General features: G+C 33.5%; 1 protein-coding gene across 4 annotated transcripts in view; it reads right to left on the minus strand.

Moving 5' to 3' along the window:
- Positions 1-12,762, minus strand: part of Atp11b (ATPase phospholipid transporting 11B (putative)) — a 102,847-nt gene that overhangs the window by 15,998 nt on the left and 74,087 nt on the right. For all 4 annotated transcript variants that reach the window (XM_048347043.1, XM_048347044.1, XM_048347045.1 and 1 more), the window contains exons 22-28: positions 11,544-11,689; positions 10,413-10,472; positions 7,051-7,178; positions 5,921-6,059; positions 3,336-3,401; positions 2,757-2,860; positions 857-1,022 (exon numbers count right to left, since the gene is read on the minus strand). In XM_048347043.1, the coding sequence (XP_048203000.1) occupies positions 857-1,022; positions 2,757-2,860; positions 3,336-3,401; positions 5,921-6,059; positions 7,051-7,178; positions 10,413-10,472; positions 11,544-11,689 (809 nt within the window). The remainder of the gene's footprint in view (positions 1-856; positions 1,023-2,756; positions 2,861-3,335; positions 3,402-5,920; positions 6,060-7,050; positions 7,179-10,412; positions 10,473-11,543; positions 11,690-12,762) is intronic.

Here is a 12,762-nt window from a genome sequence, read left to right on the forward strand (position 1 = left end):
GAAGGGAATAAACACTATTTCTATCATAATTTTAATTAGGAAACAGGCTCAAAGTTACAGTGATATCAAGAGGCTGAGAATTTAAACTGAGAATTTGAACTGAGATTTATGAGATCCCAAAAATCACATTCTTTTATTCTTTTTCTTTTTGTGCCAGTCCTAGGACTTGAACTCAGGGCTTGAGTTCTGTCCCTAAGCTTATTCAAGGCTGGCACTTTCGCACTTGAATCATAGCTCCATTTCTGGCTTTTTTTGGAGGGGAAGGGGTGTTAATTGGAGACGATAGTTTCAGGGGCTTTTCTTCCCTGGCTGGCTTCAACTGCAATCTTCGTATCTCAATCTGCTGAGTAGCCTGGATTACAGGTGTAAGCCACAGATGTCCAAGTCTAACATTCTTAAGCAGTATGTAACAAATGACTGAGTGCTGTGGTTTACTTTTTATTAGTAAATAGTCAATGAATATATCTTATAAAAATCCATTTTGTAAAAATTATTGGAGATTTTATTTCATATTATTTTGTTAAAAACAATATCAAAAATTATTACTAATGTTTCTAAAAATATTTCTATTATTATCAATCTGACAGAATCCTGTATATTAAAAATTTACTATTTTCCAGACAACTTGATAATGGATCATTAAAAAATCCAAATTCAGTTTAAAAAATTGGAACCATCAGTAATAAAAACAGAATTAGAAACAACCCTAAACTATCACATTTAATAATTTTTATATTATAAAATGCATGATACAGAAATGATAATTACCTATTTTCTGGTGGAGATAGGTTAAAATCGGTTATTTGTTACTATAGGGTTTCTAACTAGAAAGACATTGAATATAACAGCTGCTTACCTGTGCCTTCTCAGTACTCGTTGGATGGAGCTGCCGGTCACATACTTTCTTCACAACATCAAGAAACAGACAAGTAACAACCATAAGGATTATGGCAAACCAAACAGACCCACTTGATAGGAGCTGAATAAATACAAAGTACATGTTCTGGGAGCCCAAAAATGGCCTGCAAAGAAAGACAGTGTGCTTTATAAAACTGACAAGTAGTGGGCATGGTGTCATGTGTGATCTGGAGGCTGAGGTAGAAGAATCTCAAGTTTGAAGCAAGCCTGGGATACAGAGTAAGACCCTATCTCAAAGAGAAAGAAACAAACTGAAAATGAAAGATAAATCAAGACATGAAAAAAATGTATTTCAAGGAATAATTAAGAGTATTCCAGGAAAAGGTCCCAAATTGAAACTGATAAAACTTAATTATATAATATACACGGACACATACACTTTGTTAAATTAAATAAACCCAGCTAGGTGCTCACATTGTTAATCCTAGCTACTCAGAAGGCTGAGATTTGAGGATCATGGTTGGAAACCAGCCTGGATAGGAGAAAGTCTGTGAGACTCTATTTCAAATTAACCACTAAAAAGCTGGAAGTAGAGAAGAAAAGGCACTGAGTTCAAGTCTCAAGACCACCACAAAAACAACAACCAATTTATTTATTTTTAGTGGCTATTATATTTTGTACTGATAGGAAAGACAGAGTTCCACCTCAGTAATAGGATACCAAAGAATAATGTAGAAAAAAATGATATAGATCAAGAAAGTAAAAGAAAATTAAGAAAATATTTCTATTAACTAATTAAAAGATTCATTACCTAAATCTTAGACTGGAAGATCTCTCAGAGACTCTTCTTTAGAAACATATTTTAAAAGAAATTCACTCAGAAATACTAGTTCTACAAAGTAGCAATTATTGTAAGGGTATTCTTTTGAGGGTTTATCTTTTTAGGTTTTTGTATGTATCAATTCAAAAGACCATAATGAAATAGAGAAATGAACAAAAAAAGAATAGAGAATTACAGCCAAACAATATGAATAAGCATTCTTTTATGATCCTAAAATGGGAATTGACTGGCCAATTCAAGTTTTTTGCCTAGTGGACGAGAGGTTTGGCAGGCAAATGTAATATAAATTTTCTGAAAGAAAGACAACAATTACCAATAACTTAACAAAGAACCTTACAAGCATGAACTTTTAAAATCTCTCAAAATGGTTGGCTAAGTAACTGTTCCTACTAATGAAGAGGAAGTAACTTATGAACCTTTAAGAGAGAAGTTAACCTAACTATCCTAATTTGATAATTCTTTTTTTTTTTTTTTTTGCCAGTCCTGGGCCTTGGACTCAGGGGCTGAGCACTGTCCCTGGCTTCCTTTTGCTCAAGGCTAGCACTCTGCCACTTGAGCCACAGCGCCACTTCTGGCCATTTTCTGTATATGTGGTGCTGGGGAATCAAACCCAGGGCTTCATGTATACGAGGCGAGCACTCTTGCCACTAGGCCATATCCCCAGCCCCTAATTTGATAATTCTATGTGACTTCTTTTATTGCATATATGAATAACTTAGGGGTAATATGGCTAGTATACAGAACCATTAATTGTAAAGGCAATAGAGCTTAAGCTTAGGGTATTATTTAAATGAAATTAAATGCTGGGTTTTTTTTCTATCTTTGTGATGCTCAATCTCACATGAAAATGAGAATAAAATTATTGTGATGAATCAATATATTATCTAATATATAATGTCCAGAAGTTTCAGGTGTTCAAGAAATGTGAAGGAGGTGACGTTATTATTACATAGTGTCTCAAAACTATTCTGAATGGAATTTTCTCATAATATAACCAATCACATAAATATTTATTGTCATTAAATCAACATAATTAAAGTATAATATAGATACTCACCAGAGAATACCACCATAAAACAAAGAAAATATAAAATAAAATATAATAGATCCCCAGGTAACAAGATGGTTGATCCAAGTCCAAAAGTGAGTTTCCAAAGCCATCTAAAAAATTTTTTTTGAAAAAAGGTCTTAGAAATATAAAATAATAAAGCTTTACCATAACCTCTTAGATTAAAACCTAAGAATTAAACACATTATTAAATGTATTATTAGTGTCTGAAAATCACATGACATAGTCATTCAGAAGATAAAATACTAATCAGAGGGTCAGGAAATTGCTAATTTCAGATCAATCATTTTTCTTGTGTGAGAAAGTAGCACTGAAATTTTATGCATGACTCTACACGTTGTGATTTTTTATACACTATACAGAAAAGTACAATTTCAGTTATTTTTATTTGACCAAAACTAGATGAAGCTTTCCAACATAATTTGAGAGAACTTTTAGACAACATTTAATAAGTTATTAAGTTAGAAACCAGTGAAATTACTTATAGCTAAAAAAAAGAAAAGAGGAAAATTAACTGCCAACTCTACAGACACAAATTTGTCCATGTTTCTAGTTTTAGTACCATACCTTAACTGTGACGGTAATAACCATGACTGTGAAGACCAAAGTACCAAATGTCCAGTTTCCAAACATCTAAACAAAAAGAACAGGCTATGATATTATGTGTTAATATAATATTAAATCCAATGAAAGGTAGTATCATTTCATTCTCTACTAAAAATCATTTGAGTAATTTAAGCCGGTTACATATAAAATGTGTGAGTATATCAATGAAGTTGTGTATGAGAAAAAGCATGATAAAGCACAGCTATGCTTGTTATAATAATGCACAGTGATTCTCTGGATAACATCTTGACCTGGGAAACCCAAAGATGGGTTTATGGTCATGTCCCACAGACAACATTCATTCATTTAGAGTTAATAGTTATTAGTGATTGCTTTTTTTTTTTTTGCCAGTCCTGGGCCTTGGACTCAGGGCCTGAGCACTGTCCCTGCTTTCTTTTTGTTCAAGGCTAGCATTCTGCCACTTGAGCCACAGCTCCACTTCTGGCCGTTTTCTATATATGTGGTACTGGGGAATCGAACCCAGGGTTTCATGTATATAAGGCAGGCACTCTTGCCACTAGGCCATATTCCCAGCCCCTAGTGATTGCTTTATTCCTGTCACACTATACCAATGGTAACAAAAGCCTTTTCAACAAGAATTATTTTCTGGGAACTACCTAAAATTTCCAAAAGTTACAGTGGATCACTTGCCACAGTATTACTAGACACAAAATAGTAAGCAGAAAAAAAGAAATTAAAACAGCACTTGACAGAAAAGAAAATGGCCAAGAGAATTAAGTATTCCTTGTAAAAATGCAGTTAATACCAGCCAGAAAGTTCTGAGCTGTAAAGCCAGAACTTAAGGTTCATCACACATACAGAATCTCAAAGTAGTATCAAGAATCTAATTTCCACAAATAAAAAAATAATCAGAAACTTAGTGTTAGCTTAGTTTACAAAGCAGTCACAATCTAAACAGTGGTTTAAACTTTTATTTAAAAAAGCTATAAATTCCTAATAATTAGTATTTGCTTGAGAAATACTCAATCAACCTCTCTGAGTCATATAATACTTTGTAAAATGAGGATAAATCTCATTTTGTGTGTGTGTGTGTGTGAGTGCATACGTATGTGTGTATGTATGCAAATGCCAGTACTGAAGCTTGAAATCAGGGACTCCTACTCTCACTTGAATTTTGTACTCAAGGCTAGCATTCTACCACTTGAGCCATACCATTTCTGTCTTTTTTGCTAATTAAAGAGATGAGTCTCACAGACCTTTCTGTCCAAGCTGGCTCTAACCTCAATCTTCAGATCTGTTTCCTAAGTAGTGAGGATTACAGGTGTGAGTCAACAGTGTCTGACTCTCAGAGGTTTTTTTTGTTTTGTTTTGAAGAATTAGGGTAAGCCAGATTGGAGTATTTCCCATGATGCTAAGTGGAGGTACTGCAGATATATTTCCAAGAAGGGACAACTCACCTATACTGGGTAGAAAATCACCTCCTAATTACCTAGTAGAACTAACAGTCAGTCGTTGGAGCAGAGTACTGCAGTTTTATATGAATAACTTTCAGACTTTTGTCTATTTGTGCACTCATGTACAGATTATTAAAAGTTTTAAAATGTAACTGATTAATCAGTATTTGATCAATCATCATCTTGATTTTTTAAATTAAAGTGCATATTTCTAATCATATTTTTAAAGCTGAAAGAACTAATTGAATGTTTATTTTCCTGAAGGTATTTTTAAGATAAAAGCTTCATGATGCCTTGTAAACTTTGCATATATGTGTAGTTTGGTATATATTGTCGCATTTGAAAATCTTGTGTAACTAGTTTTATACAAAATACTGAGTAGTAGAAATCATGTAATTATAATCATGTAATTAAAAGTATTAAACAGCAAAAAAAAAGAATTAGGGTAAGTAAAAAGAACAGAGCATCTCGTACATAATAAGCAAGTGCTAAATATTATGCTTCATTAAGGCAAACAAGTGGAATAAGCACAAGCCTTGAGTTCAAATTCTAGTACCAACAAAAATATAATAAGTAAATAAAATTAAAGATAACAGTTATTAACATCAATTAATATTCCTTAATTTGAGAGTACTACCAAAAGAAAGAATGGAAAAGCATACTCAAACCATGAGTATTTTGCTAGTTTTTTATCTTTTGAATAACGACTCCTACTTAAATAATGAAAATTACTGAATTTCAACTCAACCCTTAGGAGAGTTTCAGTCTCCTCTTTTAAGACTATGGGGTAGATTTTTTAAAGCAGCCAGTTTTCCTAGCCCTGGAAATGATAAAACCGTCAGTACCTAGTATTATTTAATACATGTTATTCCTTTCTTGGGGAGGAGAATTTAAGGCTTCCTCTTGAATAAGTCCCTAGAAGGCCTTTTCTATATTGAGGACTTTCAATAAATGACTTGTTCAAGTGTAACCTCAGCAAAGAACAGTCTCATTTCCTTCTGACACCTCTCTGGGCTACTGTGAGGAAGTGACGGAGAGATCTGGAGAACCTAAGGAGAAGTGAGTTTAGCTTGCACTTGCTCACCATTGTCTATATATTGACAAGCATTCTTTAAAAAAAAACTATTTTACCTGGCCATTTGCAAGCAGAGATATATCTTTCCCCATTAGAAAATAGGATCCAAAAAAGAAAATAAAGGCATGACTGAAACCCAAAATGGTCCAATAGAGAAATGTTTGAATGCTTAAGAGGCGATTTTTACTAATGTCCCTGTAAAATTAAAGAGGAGACAGAAAGAAACATATTAGGACTTTTTTTTAACCTTCTAAACAATTATTATGTGGTAATTTTAAAATGAGTTTTAAGATGACTAGAAAATATTAGCAAAATAATGTACCTAATTTTAAAGCACATCTAATAACAGCATTCGTGTAATAGTTTACATAATAAATTCTAGTAAATTTGATAAAATACTTGTGTTCAACTGTGAAAAGTTGATTTATCTATATTATATTCTGCTATTATTCACCCACTCAGCCATAGAAAGGTTATTAGAAAGGTTATTCAAGTTTGGTTTAGCATTGAGATTCCTAAAGAACTTCATATTCAATGAAAGCTATTATGGAAACATTATATACCAGTCCTGGGTCAGCTCTGTCCTAGATATCCTGGGAAATCCAAGTAAGCTATTCTATAGCTAACTATTTGGACACCTTGACAGCCTCTTAACTACAGCTTATGACAGAAACCTTAAGTCCTGGTAAGGTTGCACATCACTGAATTGCATGGTTCTGGGGAGGCAGGAATAAAGCATTGGTATGACAATAATGACCCTGACTTGAATTTTGCATTGATTATTACTCATAAAATTGAGTTAATATTTTAGAAATTCTACAGACTACTAATAACTTCTTTCATGAAATACAAAATAATTGGTTTGCAACAGTAACTATAAATTGCACAATGGCTCAATGAATTCCCAGGATAAATGTATTTTTTTCTTTTATTTCTCATTTAATTGTGTTAGGGGTTTCATAATTTCATAATGGGTAAACTATGCCTTTAACAAAAGTGTTACTTTTTAAAAACACTGGATAATTATACTTTTAACCAGATGAAAATCATGCTTTCCTTGGTATTAATCATCATGACAGTACCTATACAACTAGCTTATTTTTAAATACTTAGTAAAGTTGATAGCTCTTCAGTACATTACTTGTAATCTGAAATGTATGGCCATCTAACACTGGAAAATACTTACCGATAGAGGGTGGGCTTGTTCTGTAATACATGAGGGTCTATATGCTGTTCCAAAAGACTATACATCAGAACAGGTAGAGAAGTAAAACAAATATTGTATAAAGTCAGGTACACGCTGTCATACAGTGTCTAGAAAGAGATATTTGTAGGCATATTGAGATTTAAATTATAGTCTTTTAAGTTGTGCATATAATTATAAAGCATATTAGTTTTATAAATTCATACGACTCCAAATCTATTTTAATAATCTAGTAATTGCAATTTCTTTTTCACACAGATATAAACATAATGGTTTAAGTTTATAATCATTGTGGGATTGAAGTACTTCAGTATGTTAGGTGTTTTAGAAATGTAATGAATTGGATCTATGGCTCAAAATTCTCCATAATTTGGTCACAGTGATGCAGTTTTACATATCTTCCTATATGCATCCTAGGCTTCTTATTTCTCTGATATGGTACACCTATAGTTTTTCTTCAATGGTTTTGATCTTCCTGTTTACATCCCATACCCATTTTTTTATATTTAAGATTTTTTTAATCCAGTTAGTACCACATCCATCTTTTTAAGGCACAAAACACACATTCTTTTTCCAAAAGAACTTTTCATAATGGCCTAAGACCTTGATGATAGATAGGGTCTTCCTCTAACAAGGAGCAGGTACTACTGTTAGTACTAATGGCTTAGCATTCTATGACTCATATGTTGTTTTTAGTGTGATTAACACTGTTTTCTTGAAAATCCTGATCAAAACAGTCATAGGTCTAGGTCCTCTTGACATATGGTCTTACAGCATTCTTTATTTCATCCTGGTACACTGTTACTAGCAATCAATGTGGATTTAAGCAGGAATATAGAGATATAAGTACAAGCATGCGAAAACAGCATTTTCAGATAGGAATAACTAATGAAATGCCTAATATAACTAAGCTCTTATTTTTTTCAATAAACCAGAAGCAACACCTCAACTAATCTGACCAATTTAATGAAGACATTTCAACACCCTTTTTTTGGTGCTGGTCCTGGAGCTGGAACTCAGGGCCTGGGCACTGTCCCTGAGCTTTTTCCACTCAAGGCTAATGCTCTACCACTTGATCTGTAGCTCTTTTTACAGTTGTTTTGTTTGTTTGTTTGTTTGGTGCTTAACTGGGGTAAGAGTCTCACAGACTTTCTTGCTTGGGCAAACTTCAACCATGATCCTAATCCTCAGATTTCTGCCTCCCAGGTGGCTAGGGTTACAGGCATGAGCCCCCAGCACCCAGCCTGAACACCTTTTGTGTATGTGAAAAGGGTTCCCTCATTGGTAATTAGTATATGTCTAGGATAATACTAGCAGAAAAACACAGGAGCTCAATGACTATGTACATATGATCATATAAGATGATGCTAAGCAAAAATTTAAATTCCAAGATATAGAAACAAGTGGTTTTTCATTGTTGTTATTTTTAATGTACTACTTGAAAGTTATTTCATTTTTCTTGCATTTTCCCCCTATGGTTTAGCCCCTGTTGTCACTGTATTTGATCTTGGTACCCTGGATACTGTATATATGTTTATCTTAATTAGGGAAGGGAAGGAGAACATCAAAATGGTGAAATCAAGAGACAACAAATAAAAAGACAAACGACTCCAAAAGCGACACTTGCAAAACCATTTGGTGTAAACCAACTGCACAAATCATGGGGGGAGAGGGAAAGGGGGAGGGGGAAGGGGGGATGAGGGAGGAGGTAACAAATAGTACAAGAAATGTACCCACGGCCTTACGTATGAAACTGTAACCCCTCTGTACATCACTTTGACAATACATAATTATTAAAAAAATAAACAAGAAGCACCCCCACCTAAAAAAAACCCGGTGAGACAAAGGGTAAAAGGCGAACCAATGCAACAGCAATACTTACAAGACAATATGTTGGAAATTAACAGTACAAATCAGGAGGGTGGGGAGGGGGGAGACAGGACGGGACTGGGGAGGACGGAAAGGAGGGGAAACTGAGGAAGGGGATAACAAGTTTGATAAGAAATGTACTCACTACCTTACGTATGTGACTGTAATACCTTTGTATATCACTTTGACAATAAAATTAAATTAAAAAAAAAAAGGGTGCTTCAATAGTCAGAAACAGTAGGTCCAAGTCATGGCTCATTCATTAACTTAACTAGGTGATCTTAGGCAAGCTCTTTAATCTCTGTAGGCTTTGCTTACCTTTTCTAAAAATTAAGAGTATGTCAGGAATGGCAACTACATGCCATGTGTGCAAAAAGACTCACCCTGTGCCATTATTGTGACTAACAACAAATTTAATTTCCTCTTCTATCCTAAAGCTTCAGAAATGTTTTTGGTTCACTACTCTAGGTTCTCCTATCAATTGTTTAAAGCTAGCTTCTAAGGTGAAGCTTACATTATCCTTGGAGTAAGTAACTAAAGGTTCCTACTAAATTTTAAAAACTCTGGAGCAAAAAATAAAAATGAAGTAAATTCGGGCTGGGAATGTGGCCTAGTGGTTGAGTGCTTGCCTCATATCCATGAAGCCCTGGGTTCGATTCCCCAGCACCACATATACAGAAAAAGCCAGAAGTAGCACTGTAGCTCAAGTGGTAGAGTGCTAGCCTTGAGCAAAAAGAAGCCAAGGACAGTGCTCAGGCCCTGAGTCCAAGCCCCAGGACTGGCAAAAGAAAAAAAAAAAAGAAGTAAATCTCTAATAGTTACTTGATCTTCTTTATATGGATTCTATAGAAAAAAAAATCAAGTTCTGTCATGAGAATATCTTTTTAGTTTGAAAAAAAAAAGAAAGCATTTATAATTAAAACTGATTTTGAGTGGGGCACTGGTGGCTCAAGTCTGTAATCCTAAACACTCAAGATGGCTAAGATCTGAGGATTATAGTTCAAAGCCAGCCCTTGAAGAAAAAGCCTATAAAGCTAATAAATCCAGTTAACTGGCAAAAAGCTGGAAATGAAGGTGTGGCTCAACTGGTAGAATTTCAGTCTTGAGCAAAAAAAATCCATAGAAGGGCATGGGGCCTTTAAGTTCAAGCCCAAGGTGTATGCAAGCCTACACATATATAAGCATACACATACACGTACACACATACACGTGTGCACACACATGTACATACACACAGGTACCCAGGTGCCATGGTTATGGTATCAACAATAACCTCAAACTGAAAACCAGATTAAGTACTATGAATGTTACATTGAATAAGTCTACTACTCAGGAAGTTTCATCTTGTTATTCAAAGGATTAAGAATAATAAAAAGAAAAAAAGAAAAAAAAAGAATAATAAAAAGCCACTCTAATTATCTACCAACATCAGACTATCTTATCAGCTTATCTTAAAAAGGCTTCTGTTTACTTACTTGTTGAGAAAACAAACAGTAGAACTGATATAAAAACTGGGGTGTGATAAAGCATACATTCTGAAAAATAAGATTAAATAAGATTCAATAAGATTAACAAAACATTTAAGTCTAAAACAAAAACAATCCAAAGAAGGATTCAAAAACAATCTCAGTGTATATAGTGAGGAGATTATCTTCCCATAAGGACATGTCCACATAAAATAAGCACATATAATTCTTATTTTATTAAAAAATTTCTGGCAGCATCTAAAGAAACCACAATGAAATGTTAGCTCCCATTTTGGCAATGCGATATCATAATATTAAATTTACAAGCTTGAAAATTCTTATTCACTATTTTCATATATAGTATAATAAATAAGTTACTTAAATTCTAATAATATGGTAAATTTATAACATAAAAATAATTTAAATATATAATAAGTGGAACGATTAAAAGCTCTCTCTACCTCAATATTCTTATATTACAAGTGAAAGCTAGAAGAATAAGCTAAAAGAAAACTGCCACATCATCTTGTAATAATATACAATCTATTTGTGTTATGGTATATAAGATGTGCTGCTAACATAGGTTCACAGATTCTTACCATCCACCAAAAGCCAGATACAGAATAGTTTTCCAACATCATTAACTTCTTTCTACTCTTAAGTATCTTATTTTGAGCATATCAAAATTCTTTACTCACAGGCTCAGACATTTTATTAGTCTACCAGAAGACCATCCATGGGACAAAAATGTTTTAAGGAACTCTATTTGAAACTATCATGTTAGAGTTCAATTAAAACTTATCATTCATTTGAGATAAAATGAAGAAAGGTATGATTTGCACAGAATAAAACACATCAATTTTAAGTATAAATTCTGATGTTTGATAAGTTTATAAACTTATTATCATCATAAAATTAGGAGAATTTTTTTCCTTTTCACCTTTTTTAGTCAATTTTACCATGTATATCCTTGCTGCTCCAGGCAATTAATAATTTGCATTCTAATAGAATTATTTTAAAAATTATTACTTGACACATAAAAACTATTTTTAGGAATACTTTATATGGTTATAACATTCGAAGTTGAAACTTCGAATTACTATATCAGTAATTGATTCCAAAAATCTATATGAAACTCACCTTATAAAAAAAATACTGTACAAGGGTAGCTATTCTAATATAATAAAAATGGCCATGAACAAAAAGTAATTTGGAGAGGAATTTAAATCTAGCTATTGCATAGTCACTGTTTCGTGCAGCTTGTCTTCCTTCTTTTCCCATAATTCCTGAAATGAAGAAGATAAAATACTGGTATTGTTAACTGATAATTCTAGAGTGAATTTTCATGATAATTCTGTCATTATCTCAACTATATATACATTAGTTGATATAATATATATATATATACCATATATATACACTACATATAGACACACATATACACATACACTGTATATGTTAGTTGAATCTGTATTTAGAAAAAAAAATGTATGTGTGTGCCAGTCCCAGGGCTTGAATTTGGGGCATGAGCACTATTAGCTTTTTTGCTTAAGGCTAGCATTCTACCACTTGAGCCACAGCTCCACTTCTGGCTTTTTGTTGGTTAACTATAGATTAAGTGTCTCATGGACTTTCTTGTTTGAGCTGACTTTAAAGCTTGATCCTCAGATCTCAGCCTCCTAAGTAGCTTGGATTATAAGCATGAGACACTGGCACCCAACTTGGAAAAATAAAACTTAATATATAATAGTAGCAATCAAAAGTTTGTTCTACTTAAATGGAGAGAGGACAGCACTTGTAACTCATGGAACTTGAGATGCCTTTGTCTTTGTTAATTTATTACAATGTCATATTTGGGAATACTGAGACTTTATTATCTATTTTACATGTATTCTTTACTAGTCTGTTAAAAAATTGATTTTTGTGAGTTTATACCTCTGCTATATATACTAATCTTTTCCATATAGCTAACTACAATTCTTTGCTTTGGTATGATGCCTATAAAAGATCTTTCCAGGGCTGGGAATATCTCCTAGTGGTAGAGTGCTTGCCTTCTATACATGAAGCCCTGGGTTCGATTCCTCAGCACTACATATATAGGAAAAGCCAGATGTGGTGCTATGGCTCAAGTGGTAGAGTGCTAGCCTAGAGGATAAAGAAGCCAGGGACAATGCTCAGGCTCTGAGTCCCAAGCCCCAGCACTGCCCCCCCCCCCCCGCCAAAAAAAAAATCTTTCCATAACTCCAACATCAAGATTATGCACTGAATTTTCTTCAGTACTATTCAGTGCCTTTAAAAATTATTTAAATTCTTAACCCATCTGGAATTTGCTATTGTAAAGGAAGCCTAAACTTTAAAA

Source organism: Perognathus longimembris, chromosome 5, assembly GCF_023159225.1.
Source record: "Perognathus longimembris pacificus isolate PPM17 chromosome 5, ASM2315922v1, whole genome shotgun sequence".
Lineage (NCBI taxonomy): Eukaryota > Metazoa > Chordata > Mammalia > Rodentia > Heteromyidae > Perognathus > Perognathus longimembris.